The sequence below is a fragment of the Mustela nigripes genome, chromosome 4, assembly GCF_022355385.1.
Source record: "Mustela nigripes isolate SB6536 chromosome 4, MUSNIG.SB6536, whole genome shotgun sequence".
NCBI classification, from domain to species: Eukaryota; Metazoa; Chordata; class Mammalia; order Carnivora; family Mustelidae; genus Mustela; species Mustela nigripes.
In genome coordinates, this window is record NC_081560.1 from 52,887,766 (window position 1) to 52,902,427 (window position 14,662).

The 14,662-nt window shown below is 42.3% G+C and overlaps 1 protein-coding gene across 2 annotated transcripts in view; it reads left to right on the plus strand.

Annotated features, from left to right (window-relative positions):
* RAPGEF5 (Rap guanine nucleotide exchange factor 5) overlaps nt 1–14,662 on the plus strand; it is a 220,618-nt gene that overhangs the window by 145,803 nt on the left and 60,153 nt on the right. For both annotated transcript variants that reach the window (XM_059396730.1, XM_059396731.1), the window contains exons 10-11: nt 2,369–2,484; nt 2,931–3,019. In XM_059396730.1, coding sequence (XP_059252713.1) covers nt 2,369–2,484; nt 2,931–3,019 — 205 coding nt within the window. The remainder of the gene's footprint in view (nt 1–2,368; nt 2,485–2,930; nt 3,020–14,662) is intronic.

Here is a 14,662-nt window from a genome sequence, read left to right on the forward strand (position 1 = left end):
AACAATTTTCCATCATGAGAGCTCTAAATACTTTCATTCTTCACCAAGCAAGCACCAGCACAAAGTTTCATGCTCAGAACCCCAACCATGGTACTTCTGCTCTTTTTCAGGAAGAGAAATTAGGTGAGTGTGTGTGGGTCGTGAAGCACTCACCTGACCTTCCTTGTTGAAAGACAGAATACCTAGGACTATTATAATTTCATGGCATTTTTAGATCACTTACATCTCCCTTTATACATCGATTTTTCTGCTTTTTCTTTTCTTTATTTTTTAACAGGTTTTCAAAATGGAAACGATCACTATGACATAAGATGCTATTGATAGTACATCAATATGATTCAGCTGTTTCCCTGCCCAGCAGAGTGTGGCTGCTGTCTGCACAGCCTTGTAATACATATTAGTTACACAGACATTAGGGAAACCCTTCCCATCCATATGTATGTGCGTGGCCCATGGGAGTTAATAACGCCATATATCACGTGCATGTAGAATGTAAAATGTACTTCACAATGACAGCAGGCGCATAGAAAATGAATATTGGCTTACGATGAGAGGAAAACCAGGGAAGGATTTTTGTCCTTTCAAATCCACTGTTGAGTGAATTATTCGTTTCTGTGTCTCAGTATCCCAGACCCACATTCTGCCTTTTTTTTTTTTTTTTTTTTTTTTTGGTCAATATACGCCCCTCTCTCCAGCCACCTTATTTCACTTCAACTACACAGATAACAAAAGGACCCCTTTGGAGAAATGAAAGATAGCAATTACACATTGGTATTCATGTTACAGGAGTCACACTGCCGTCCTCAGGGAGTTGAACAATGAATATCCAACATTAATTGCCACAGTAACTGAGCATCTGACCTTGCTGAAATGTAATACACCAGTTTTACATAGTAAAATTATTTGCCACTAAAAGATTTTTTAAATTATCATAAAATTACATTGTTGTTTCGAGTGAGTAATAATTTTTATTTTTGTCTCTACATTTTCTTGGGAGTCAGGACATCAGCAGTTGCAAGCATAATTTTATCACCAATTTGGTTGACAATTATGGAAAGATTAGTCCCTTTGTATTCTTAGTAAAGATGGATAAAATACATGGACATCCCTGGTAGATCTATGGAACTGATTAAGAATGTACAATGGACGTAGTACATTTTACCCATTGAGGAGAATAATACTCTTTTTTTTTTTTCTTTAATATTTGCACCTAATTATCAGTTGGATTTTCTGCCTGTGGCAGAAACATGCTAGGACCTCTGGGGCATGTTTCCCTTTTGAAAGAACTGATACCATTTTTAAGGTGAAGCCTACCTAGTGTCAACTTTTCTTGCCTTCATCTTTTGCCCAAATTCTCAGACATATAGAAGCTAGCTTTTCTTACTTGCATTTCACAGGTTTCCCCCCCCCCTCCCCCCGGGGCTACCTTACCCTTCCTGGGTGTCACACACTGGTAGAATTTCACACTCTATCCTCTGGAAGTGTTCATCACTCAGGGTCAGCCTCCACACTGCTGGGTCAGCAGTGAGCTGGACTCCAACAGAGCTACGTCAGCGGGCCACACTAGCTCTGGGCCGTGGAAGCTGTGTGTGCAGAAATGAATGATTGTTCAGCCTGCTCTCCTTTTTAAAAGAGACTGAGGTGAAGAAAGTCAGTGCACTCACCCACGACATGCGAATTTCAGCCCGGATGAGATTCTAACTAGAGATCCATTTTTGCTTGTATTCTGGCAAAACTGGGATAGGATAAATTTGAAGTCCATCTTCTGTCTGGGGGGGTGGGGGTTGGGAAGAATGAACTGAGTGATAGAATGGGTAGCTTTTTGCCCACCTTCTAAAGTCGGGCTATGAAAAATACTTAATATGGCTTGCTCATTGTTTTAGTGTTTTAAATGATTTATGACTTTCCAGTTTTAATACAGTGAATATTTAATAAGCATTAACAAGATAAGAGAGAATACATATGCAATGAGCATGTTGTGTCTTTTGAAACTTTTGAGCTTTGGATGCCTTGATTCAAATCACTCAAGTAGTTTAAATGCAAGCTCTCCGAATCCCAGCCCCTCTTTATTTATTTCTTCCCATTTCCTTGACAGTATTTATGTCTTCCTAATACTTGTCTGTGCCTGTAGAATCTGAGCCCAGACAGTCTACCATCAAAGAGAGACTCTTGCCCTGACTCCTCCTTTTTTTCAGGATCTTTGAAGAAATCCTGGTGGACAGCGACTTGAGAAAACGCGGCTTCAGTTTGGCCCCTGTTGGAGGGGCTGGGGTTTGTTTGGTTTTGTTCTTGTGTTTGTTGGCGGGTTTGTCTAATTTTCTCTCCCCGTTGTGTCCCGTCCGCTGCCCCCTGCCCCCCACGAGAGCAGGATGACGAAGTGGCAACCGTTGAGGTGAAGGAGCAGGAGCGGAACGTCCTCGTGCTGAAGAGGGTGCAGAGCTGCAGCCCGGCCCCCCCAGCCGGCGGCGCCGAGCGGGATTGGAGGTGAGTTGGCCCCGCGGCGCGCGCCCCGCTCTCCTCGGCCCTGCCCGCCTCCCCTTCTCTCGCTCCGTCCCCCTCGCTCCCGCTGCCTGGCGGCCCTCCCTCCCCCCTCTTCTCTCCGCCTCTCGAGCGTTCTAGCTGACTGCAGAGCTCTTGGCAGCCAGATGGACTCAGTTCCCGGCGAAAGGACAGACATGGCAAGATCTTTGCGCTCTTAGGGGATGCCTTTGTTGGTAGCCGTTCACAATGGGCAGCTCCCGGCTGAGGGTTTTGGACCCTCAGCTAGAGAGGAAGGAATCCGCCGCGCTCTCGGACCGAGAGCTGCCCCTGCCTACCTTCGATGTGCCTTATTTCAAATACATTGACGAGGAGGACGAGGACGATGAATGGAGCAGCCGCTCGCAGTCTTCCACCGAGGATGACTCGGTGGACTCTCTGCTCTCTGACAGATACGTGGTCGTGTCCGGGACCCCTGAGAAGATACTGGAGCACCTTCTGAATGACTTGCACCTGGAAGAAGTCCAGGACAAAGAAACAGGTAAGGGCAGCGGGTGTCTCCAGCTTCCAGACCCACCGCGGCGCCCGCTCTTGTCAGTTCGCACAGGGGCAAGGCTCCCGCAGCAGCCCAAACCGGCACGGGCAGAAAGAGCGGTTTGCTCTGTGCACCTCCCCGCTTGGCCTCGTGCTGTTTTGTTGCAATCCAGTAAATGGACACATGGAGACCCACGCAGTTGCCTGGGAAGTCGCAGTACAAAGAAAGCCGTAGGAAGGCAGATGTTCTTGTGTCTTTGGCAGTTTTTACCAAATCTCACCTAAAGGCAGTTGGCAAGAGGTTAGCGTTATAATAGCCAGTGTTCTCTGGGAAGAAATACAAGGGAGGAGCATTCACCTGGCCTGTGGGAAGCCTTGAGCTGAGGGGAGCAGCCTCCCTGCGGAAATGTCAACAATTAATGCAACTACTCAGCAACTGTCAGGGTAGCAGCAACTTCTTCCTTTTTCCAGGTGGTTTACAAACTGCTCAGAGCAAGCTCGGCTGTGCAGAATATCCTACTCGTAGCTTTGCAGACCAGAAACTATAATTCACTGAAGTCTTACTGATCAGACTTCTTGTCCTTTCTAGCTAATCTGGGAGCCAAGTACCCATTTAACTTTGTCACCCTTGCACTTTGGGAAACAGTACCATTGCGTGTACAGAACACCCTAACTATGCTTCATCACCAAAGGGCAAGTACTTACTTCTCTTCACCAGAATTTGTCATTTGTTCCAGCATAGAACAATCATTCCAGTGAATGGGCCTCTGGCTGCAGCCTCGATTCTGTAACTTGATATCCTGACTAAAATGTGCTGTTTGCTGCTATCAGAGCACCTGTGTTCGTGGGTTGAATTCCTACAGAGTAAGACCTTAGGTTTTTTTCCTCATAGGAAGGATTATGAAATGACTGTGTAGGTGGGAGCAAGTTTCCTTGGGTCCCGGTAGGTTTTTGTCTGAATCTAATTGATATCTGACTCTAAATTGCATTTTAAGGACGTGAAGAGAAACGAAGTTGTGTGAAATATGTAGATGGGCTAAAAAAAAAAAAAAAAAAAGAAGGAAAATGACTCATTTCCATATCCTACAGTAATGTTATACTTTTTTTTAAGGGTTTTTTTTTTTAAAGATTTTATTTATTTATTTGACAGACAGAGATTACAAGTAGGCAGAGAGGCAGGCAGAGAGAGAGAGAGAGAGGAGGAAGCAGGCTCCCTGCTGAGCAGAGAGCCCGATGCGGGGGCTTGATCCCAGGACCCTGGGATCACGACCTGAGCTGAAGGCAGAGGCTTTAACCCACTGAGCCACCCACGTGCCCCAGTAATGTCATACTTTGATCTCAAAAATCAAATAGATACTTTATTTTGTACAAGTTGGGGTGGGGTAAATCAGTAGCTATCATTTATACACAGCCTAAAAGAAAAACATTCTCATGGCGTTTGCTGGGTTGTTTTTGTATGTCTTGTTGGTTAGTATTTCATGCATTTGAGCACTATTCCCATATTCTGCTTCATCAGATATAATCATCATGGAACCAGGCATCATTTTCCATGTACTGATTACCAGGCTGCTTTACACAGGTGGTTTGGACTAGATTACAGGCAAATAAATAATCTGCTGCAAAGGGGACACCTTTCAATGTGGATAGATGTTTCGGGGGATTAAATGCTTGCTGCTTCTTAACAGCGCCACAGTTCTGGTCTGTGATGTGAGACTCTGTCTAGATCATGTGAGTAAGTATAAAAATTATTAAAGCCAGTATTAGGCCTAACTTGATTTCTTCTTTTCTTTGTAATTGTTGGTGGTTTTTTGAGAAAGATGGCCTAATGCCCATGACAGGTTCCCACTATCTATCTAACACTGGGAATGAAAAGTCTCTCGGATGACTGTACTAATGCCAGGAATTGCCTGCTGCTGGAAACAGTGTTGTGCACGGTGTCTAGTGACTGTTAGACCTTGCCTGGGACCACATATGTCACTCTAGCCCAGTGCCCAGCAAAGCAAAGCAGCCCAGAGCTCAGTGGTTTGCCCTCAGCAGGGCAGGAGGAGGCCTCTTGGGGTCAGCCTCCCTCATTCCTACTCATTTCCTCAGAGTTTTCAGAGGGTGCATGAAACTTCGGGTTTTTGTAGTGATACTTGAAAGAAAACATGGTAGCAACTTTCCCTGTGATTAACAGAGAGCTTGAGGAAAAGGAAGAGTCAAATGTAGAGAGAGATTGATGGGTACGTAATAGGGAGGCATAAGTGAAGTCACGTGTGATTCTCCAAAACGTCACATTCCAACACTTGGAGAAGACACAACAGAAAAGCTGCCGTGTGGTTTTTGTTGCCAAAATAAAAAGATATATCATGTATGTAACAGTAAAATGAATTCCTTGGGCACCTTGAGGAAAAGAGGGTTGTTAGTTTGTTCTAGTTTGAATACTAAATGAACCACATATTTAAAGGAATTGAAGGCCCCTTGTTACCAACAGAGGTGAGTTCTCGTTCTTCATTTCGGTCAGGCCAGCAACCCTCATTATAAAAGGCCTATGTGTGCAAGAGCCTAATAGCATCGTATAAACATATGGAAGACAGATGGAGGAAAATGAGACGGGGCCGCAATAAAAGTATAGAGCAGCGTTTTTATGTTCTCAAGCACCCCTTTTAGGGAGCGGGAGCCATATGGGGCTGGCTGGAGCCATCTGGTGGTGGTCCACATGGCCCCGACTACAGTGGGGAAGAAAGGGTACATGGGAGGCTGTAAGTGCTCCCGTGGACCAGTATGAGCCTGTTCTGGGTTGTTACATTCCTGTGCCCACCAGAGGCGAGGGAAAATAATGGAGCAAGAGATGTGAGTCATTTCCCATCTCTTTCCCACAAAAGTCACTTAGTTGTGAAAATGGAAGTACAAGGCCCGATAGAAGAGACCTTCTGTGCTCACAGAGGAGCGTTGAAGTGATGACTCATCAATAGGGACGTGCAAGTGGAAAAACGTTGACTTAATTGAATGCAATAAGAAGGAGAATGCCAGAGCTATTGACATAATGGAATCCTGTTGCCACCTGAATCAAGAAGCGAAAACAACCGTTCCTACGGTATTCTGTCACCAAGTCAAGCTGAGCTTTAAAAACAATAATATTAGAGATGCTTAAGAGCAACCTACTAATGGTTTTCCCAAGTGATTCGATGCACACAACGAATGCCCTGTGTGTTTTCATCATCCCCTGTAGGCATACCTTTCCTCCCTTGTAGGACCTGGCACAAGGAGTCTTTCTAGGAATAGCTGTAGAATGAGTGAATGCATGAAAGAGTGAGTGAGTGATTCTTCATTGTTTCAAATGGAAAAACTATCTGAGTCTGTCTGCTGGTTATCTATGAGCATGGATCGTGATTGAAACAGCTTTCAAAGGTGACCTTTTCTGTCAAGGTTCAGGTTCTGGCTTACACCTTTGGGATGGTAGAGAAAAATCAAGCAGCTCTGTCTTTCATCTTCCCAGATGTAGGGGAGACGTTGTTGAGTACTCCCAGCCCAGGAGAATTACAAAGCAGGCAAGGAGAAAGAAAAACAAGGAGTTGTGAGTAGAGGAGCTGGAGGGAGGGACAAGTGAGTTGCCTCCAGCCAGCCCTGGTCTTCGGGGTCTTCCGGGGGCTCCTGCTCCGATTTAACTCTTCCCGCTCCGCTCCGTGGAAAGGATAGAGTATGTTTTCTTAACCCACTGAGCCACCCAGGCGCCCCTAGAGTATGTTTTCTTTAGGGCTGCTGTTGTTGGGAATAGTAACTTCTGGTTCAAAGCAATGGCAGGAGGGTTAGGGGGATTATGTATTGGATGGATTTCATAGGGGAAAACCTTCTTACTGATTTTTCCCTCTGAAGCCGCGTTATGACAGGTCCATCTTAGGGAGAACCCAGGAGGAAACACATTATCGGCTGGCCTCTTTTCCCCCCATTTTCCTATTCTTTATTCATACTTTCAAAGCAAATGTGCTTAAGGGTGTGGGTTTTTAAGAAAAGCAAATGAAGAAAGAATAGGATAACAGGAATAGGTAAAGCCAAATGGCTCATTCTTATTAAGCTTGACCTGCTTTCTTCAAGGTGTGGCTGGTTTTGATAATCAGGTGGCTGTCCTTCAGCACATTCTGTGGATGGGACTCGGGGTGAAAGCGCCTACTGTGATCACGTGTTACTGGTCGGCTTTCAGCAGCCCCTCATAGGGTGAGCATATCATTGAGAAACTGGGTCCTTTACCCTTGAAACAAGGCAACGACCTCTGTGAATGTACCTGCCTTACATCATAGGGGTGTCTCACTCCATTGGTAGAGTTCAAAGGTTAACCTCGGTTGCCAGCTTACTGGTGGCTTTTCTAGAGTATTACACTGACAGAACCTTGAGGAAAGAAAGGACAGGCACTGGTTTTTATGAACTACTCTGTCTTCTTCCCAGTTAGCACCAAGCCTGTCCTATGTGCTAGGTGCATGTTTCTTGTGAAGAAAAATTAAGAAAGGTTTTTCCCTGGTCATTGGAAAGACAGAAGACAACTTAGGTAAACTTCTACCTTGATCTCTTTGCCTTTTAGGATTTCTAGAAAGATGTTTGGCATTTCTGTCCCAGACTTCCTCTTGTAGGTGGCAAAGACCTCAATGACCATGTAGCAGCTTAGCTTGTGCAAGCTAAACATCATTGAGGCTAGACCCAGAAAATTTTTAAGATGGTGGTAAATCACTCTGTGGTTTTGAGCAACTCAGATGCATCTAAAATTATCTTGTACGTATCTTTTGTTTTTATTTTTATAATGTCCTATAACAAATAGACCAGTGGATCTTACACACTAGGGGCACATGGGGCACTTTTTAAAAATACAATGCCTGGGTCCCACTCTGGAGGTTCATATTCAGTTGACCTGAGATGGGATCTAAGCCTTCTGGGCTTTAAAAGCTCCCAGGTGATGCTCATATGCAGCCAGATGTGAGAGCCACAGAAACAGAACATTGACCTTGTCTCATCTACCTTCCTCCAACTTTTTAAGATTTATTCCAAATTTCTAAGAGTTGCAAATATAGATCTGCCTTGGAGAGTTAGGGGCATCAGTTCCCTTTTCCTCCACCTCCCCTGTATCCCCCACCTCCTCTCCAGGGCTTCATGTCCACTGGTCAGCCTCATCCACTGGTCCCTGCCTCTGTAGCCTGAGTTCACAATTTACACACCTGCACTGGTCCACCCCTTGAAATCATTTTGAAAAGAAACTATCAGAGGAGACAGAGGTACTGGACACACAGCTGTTGAATTTCTCAACTCTTGGAATGAGGAGGGGTGATATATAGTGAACAAAACCCATTTGGATTTTTGCTAGGGTTCTGTCTTGCCATAAAAATCCCTGGGTGGCCCTTGGGTCTCACAGCCAAGACGCCTACTTCTGCAAGAAATCGGACTTTAAGAAAGGAGAAAATTCACATAGCAGAGGAGAAAAGGAATGGAAATAAGATTCTGAGGTCTTGGGTCCCAGATCTGGGCTCCAGTAATAAACCAGCCTGAGACGTTAAGCAAGTCATACAAACAATCTTTGGATTGTCTTTCATCGCTAAAACACCTTGATTCAAAGGGATCTACATCAACCTCTTTCCAAATGTCACACAGCCATGAAATTCTAGATCGGGAGGAGAGACCCTAGAATTCATGTAGACAGTTGCCAGAAACTTGTGGTCATTTTATGCTGAAATCACCATCACTTAGCCATTGCATAAGGACATTGGCTATTCAGTCTACCTTTGTATTACTTATGTTACTGCTGCATTTCTTTGGAATCATAGGGCAGTTAGAATGTTGATGGAGGAGGAAGCTTGGAAACCACTGTTTAGTGGCCATACCTGGTGATGATTTATGCGTGTTCGTGTATAACTTTGTTCATTGGGAAACTTCTTAAGCTCTTTGAGAAATTATGTTATAACATTTCCAAAGAATGGCTTTGATTTATCACCTACTAGTAAAATCCATTTACCAAATTATATTACCAAGCCATCTTGGGATATTCAGAAAGAGTCTGTTGCCAAGGAAAAGTGGCAGTTTTCCCCCAGTGGTGAAAGATACTGCATCATATCTCTTATACTAGCCATCCCCCTGTAATTTCTTTACTTTTAACTTTATACACTGCTTATAGGATAAAATACAACTGTGCATTTTTAATTACTCAGCATCTGTATGAATACCTTAGAAAATAAAATTTCTTCTTTCCACAAATATCTTTAACACTTCTCTGTCCTACATGTGGGGATACAGTTGTAAACAAAAGAAACTCCTTACCTTCTTGGGGCATATATTCCAGTGGAGGAATTCAAAAATTCCAAAAGGAGAAGTAGGAAAACAGTATATATTAAATGCTAATCATTATAAGCACTCTTTTATGATAGCTATATCCACATGTCTTTAAAAATAAGCTAGAGGAGGGATGCCTGGGTGGCTCAGGTCATGATCCCCAGGGTCCTGGGATTGAGTCCCGCATCGGGCTCCTTGCTCAGCAGGGAGACTGTTTCTCCTTCTGCCTGCTGCTTCCCCTGCTTTGCTCTTCCTCTCTCTGACAAATAAATGAATTAAATATTTTAAAAAGTAAGCTGGAGGATATTTTAATGTATTTAAAGTATTTTCAAGGTGCCCCTGGGTGGCTCAGTTGGTTAAGTGTCTGACTCTTGATCTCAGGGTTGTGAGTTTAAGCTCCACCTTGGGCTCCATGCTGGGCTGGAACCCCCCTTAAAAAAAAAAAAAAAGATATTTTCAGGAATTAACATGAAACTGTATGCAGCAAAGTTCAGAACAAAAGGAAACAGACTTAATTGAAGAAAAAAAAAAAGAAAGAAAAGAAATTTGAAGTAGGTATAGGCATCCCTGGCTTACTAGCTAGGACTCTAAGCCATAGAATCCGCACCCATGGAAATGTTTCATATCAGGCTTTAACCCTCTTGACCTGTGAGAACAACTTTTTCATAGGCAAATACCTAGACTAAGTTGTCGTTTGAGGTCTTTTTAAGCTTTATGAAACCACCACTTTTAAGTAACCGTTCATTTTGCTTGCAGACATGCTTTAATAAAAAAGTCAACAGCAGCCCAATTCATTAGCACCAAGTGCAGCTGCCCTGCGTACGCCTCAGACCGCAGCACTGCTGCTCGGAGAAGACTGACTTCTCCAGGTGGAGCAAAGGCTTGAAATAGCTGTCCATGGTGACAGTGGAAACCCCAGAGTGCTGTCGAGAGAGCTGGAAGTGCAAGTGCTTACGTTAGAATGTAGTCCGTGCTCTGCGGTACAGTCTTTGTACTGTGGGTTTGGTTTGCTCTGATTTGATTTGGTTTTCTGGCAGTGCCTTTCGCTTCCCTCCCTCTTACTGTTGCAGAGAATGTCATGTATTTGCCGACCATAACGGAACACTTAATTTTGACAAATGATGAGGGATTAGAACTGTATAGAACTTGTCTTCTCGATTGCCTCATTGATGAAAGCAGAGGACTTGGCCACATGTTGTTGGAGGCCCCGTCCAGATCTGACAGCCAGGATTTGAAGGTTACTCAAGATTCCCCTCCATTTATCCAACCTTCCTTACCATTTGATGCATTTTAGTACAGGATAATTGTCCCCATCTAATGGACCTAGAAGCTAAGGTAGAAGTTATCTAAACTGCTTCAGAGATAGAATGATCATTTGAAACTGGAAATGAACTCGGGTATATCCCTAGCTTTTTCCCGGAGATCATTTTTTCCCCCTTAGTGACTAGAGTCATGGATAAAAGGCCTAATTGAAGTAAAAACCTACTATTCAACTCCAGCTATCAACCCCAAATCAGGTGCTTCCACAGCTGCTTAAGAGTGCTCTAATCTTGCACAAAGGCCTGCTTCCAGGTTTCCAGCTGTGAGCTGCATGGCCCCTAGGCCATCCGCCTGCTTCTGAGAGGTTACAAAAAGAAGGGGTGTGGAGGAAGATGTCCTAGTACAGGCGGGTGCAGTCAGCCTGCTCACAGGAGGAATGATTAAAAATCAGATTTTGCTGTGGATTTCATTTGAGGTGTTCATCATCTGGACTAATCTATTCCCACCACCTTTAGACATGTGATAGTATGTATGATAACAAGGGAATTGATGCTTTTATGCTGCCAGTAGATTGTGGGTTAATTAATACCCTTGTTGGTAATGAAGCAAGGTGAAATGAAGTGAGACAGAGCTGAAGCATAAGGTCATTAACATACATTGATTAATAATGGAAATGTGGACGTTTTCATTACCGTATAACCAATGGGCAAAGGCAGGTGTGTAATGCATGAGGCTATGAGTAGGAGGACAGCATACTTTGCGGGCACACAATCCTTGTTGAGAATGCATTTCTTTTAATTGCATCATTTTCATGTTGAATCCACATGACCTCTTCTAATACTTGAGGTTCAACTATAAGTCCAGAGCATACCAGAGACAAACCAAAGTATTGTAGGACTATGGAAAGTTAACTTCCAGAGGATCTGAAGATTAAAAAGGGAAAATAAGATGCACAAGGAGCAAGATTTACCTGAGAAATGAACTCTTAAGCCTTTTGACTGTAAGAATGTTGAAAATCTTGGACATCTGGACAAGTTTCTAGACTTCGTTTTAGAAATTTGGTATTTTTAAGATATTTTAAGAAACAAATCAACTACTTTCTGATGGTTTGAGTGAAGGCCTTGTCCTAGAGCCTGGAGGTGAGACAGAGGGTCTTTGAGGGTCCCCTTCACACTGTATGCTATATGAAATTCACATGTGACTATTGTCTCTATGTAGCCAGTCCTAGTGCTGATGTCCTCAACCCATGAACCAGGAGGGATTTTCCGTGTAAACTGCAGAACGGGGTGGAGATGAATGGTTTTTCTCCTTCATTTACCTTTGCACATTTTATTTACTTTATTTCCTTTATTTGCATTTTATCTGCTTTCCCTTCACCTCAAATGACACATTGTTAGGAAACAGGAATTTCTTTATAGTTCAGTAAATTTCTAATTTCCTCGAATGGCTGGAGAAAAATTTATTACAAAGAGTAAAACACTCTGGTACATGGAAAGTTGCCCTAAGTATATATATATATATATATGAGTTGTCAGTTTTTTAAGGATCTGAATATATAAAATTACAGTCTGTTTTTCAATATAAGTTATATAGGCCCTATCTGATACGACACAAACTTCATGTTGAATCATGAGGCCCTGAGAGCCTTCAGCTTTATTATTGTGAGAATAAAATACTGGCTTAAATCTATCTAGTCTCTTTGACATAGGATGGAGGTTGCTTGTGAAACACAGATCATCAGTGCAACTTGAATTTTCTCTCATAAAAGTAAACTTGAGAAAGGTAACAGCTTTGTTCAGTTTTTATATTCTGGCTCCCTAACATATGCCTACTAAGAATCTCTATAGTACAGGGACGCCTGAGTGGCATGGTTAAGCGGCTCACTCTTGGTTTCAACTCAGGTCATGATGTCATGTCGTGAGATGGAGCCCTGAGTTGAGCCCTGGGCTCAGTGTGGAGTCTTGCTTCAGATTCTCTCTCCCGCTCCTTCCAGCTCGAGTGTGCCCTCTCTCTCTCTCTCTCTCTCTCTCTCAATAAATAAATAAATAAATAAATATCCTTTAAAAAAGAAGAAGAAGAAGAACCACCTTTATAATATACCTTCTCAGTTTGGTACTAACAGATTTCTTTGTTCTTATAAATTGTTTCTTTCTTTCTTTCTTTCTTTCTTTCTTTCTTTCTTTCTTTCTTTCTTTCTTTCTTTCTTTCTTTCTTTTCTTAATTATTTTAAAAGGAAAATGGGGATGCCTGGGTGGCTCAGTCAGTCAAGCATCTGCCTTCAGCTCAGGTCAAGATCCTGGGGTCCTGGATGGGGCTCTGTGCTCAGCAGAGAATGTGCTTCTCCCTCTCCTTTTGCTCCCTCCCTCCCTTCCTCTCCCTCTGTCTATCGCAAATAAATAAATAAAATCTTTAAAAACTGAAAAGGAAATGGATTTCTGTTCCTTGAAAAAGAAATGCTATTCTCAAATCTCAAAGTTTCTAAAATTACCATATTTTCCTAGTGAGTTTTGGGTCTTTGGGCATATTTAGTGTTGTACTTTAGTGCAAACATGATTTTGTCATGTCCAGCTATATTTCTAGAAACTTGCTTAAATGTGTGGTATCAGTCAGACTCTTCTGGAGGAGCACATTGGAAGGAGCAGATTCGGAAATTCACGAAGACAAGATACTGTGTCAATAGATTTGACAATCTAGTGATTTTAACAAGACCACAGTTTTACTGTAACATCAGCAGCTAAAGTTGGAGACGAAGATAATGTTGAAGGATGGAAGAAACTCTTCTTTTTCTCCTCTCTCTCTCAGAGATCTTGTGTGTCATCTCCCCAGACAGCTGAAAGATTTAAAGTGAGATCATTCGTTGTCCTCGTCTTGTATTTTAAAATGCTGTGCCACCTTCCTCAAGCAAAACTAGCATCCTAGCAGGGGGAAAAAAATTGTCCTTTTTCTGTGTAAGAGTGTGTACTTCAGGTAGTCTCCTAAATGTTAGTGAATGGCAATTTGTTGATTATAATCACTGCATGTTAATCTCTCACAGCATGTTTCAATCAAATTATTGCTTCATTGAAAGGGTGCAGTGCCACATAATTGCTGTAATTGACAAGCACATGTCTGAAAGGAATATTCTTTGAGCAGGAGAATTTTTGCCTTTAACATACCTATAATTGAGCTTTTTCTCATTTTTCTTTGCAGTCTTTCTCATTATAACCTTCCCCTCCCATTTCCCATTATCCTCATTTTCTGCCCTTGGGGCTTTCTTGCTCTACAATTGAAACCGTTCTTTTCATTCTGTTGGAGCTTTTTGCCATATACATAAGGCCAATGCCTGGCTGGCAGGCCTTCCCCCATATCTTTCAATAAATATGAAATTAGACAGAATTGTTAAATATGAGTGAAAAGAAAATGTAGAAAACTAAAATATCTTGTAATCCCCAAAATATCTTATTGTAATCTGAATAGTGCTAGGAAATTATTTTTAGAGCAATTCTGTATCCTTTTCTGCTTCAGACTTACTGTTCTTGTCTGTTTTCTGCATACACAATACTTTGTGAATATTTTAAATCCTTTAATCCTATAAATGTGCTTCACTTAGTGTGATGATGAAAAGTACAAGTTAGAATTGCCTTTTGAATACCTGGCTGGGTATTTCTACTTAAATGCTCAGCCTTAAATGAGCATAATTTTTGGTGAATGAGTTGTATATATCAGGACTTATCTTAGGTAGTAGTTCTAGTATTAAAGTATCTGGCATACTACTTCAATAATTACATTCCTTTCAATGTCCCTTAAATATACTTGTTAGGAAGAGAGATCTATCTAGTACTTAAAGAAAGTTGGGTTTTTCCCCCCTAAATTTTCTTCTTGCTTGATATCACAAATTTTGTTTTTGTATAACGGGCTTAAATATACCATGAATGGTGTCATGTGTTTTGTTAAGAAAAAAGAAAGAACATGGTGAAGATATTTTCATCCCTATTTTGGATCTTACCCCCTAGAGTAGTTGGACATAGAAAATATAACCTCTTGTTGTCTTGTTTCAGTTTGGTCTGAATTTAAAGGCATTGCAAGCCATTTTTATTTACCACTGTGCTGACTTTTGTAAAAG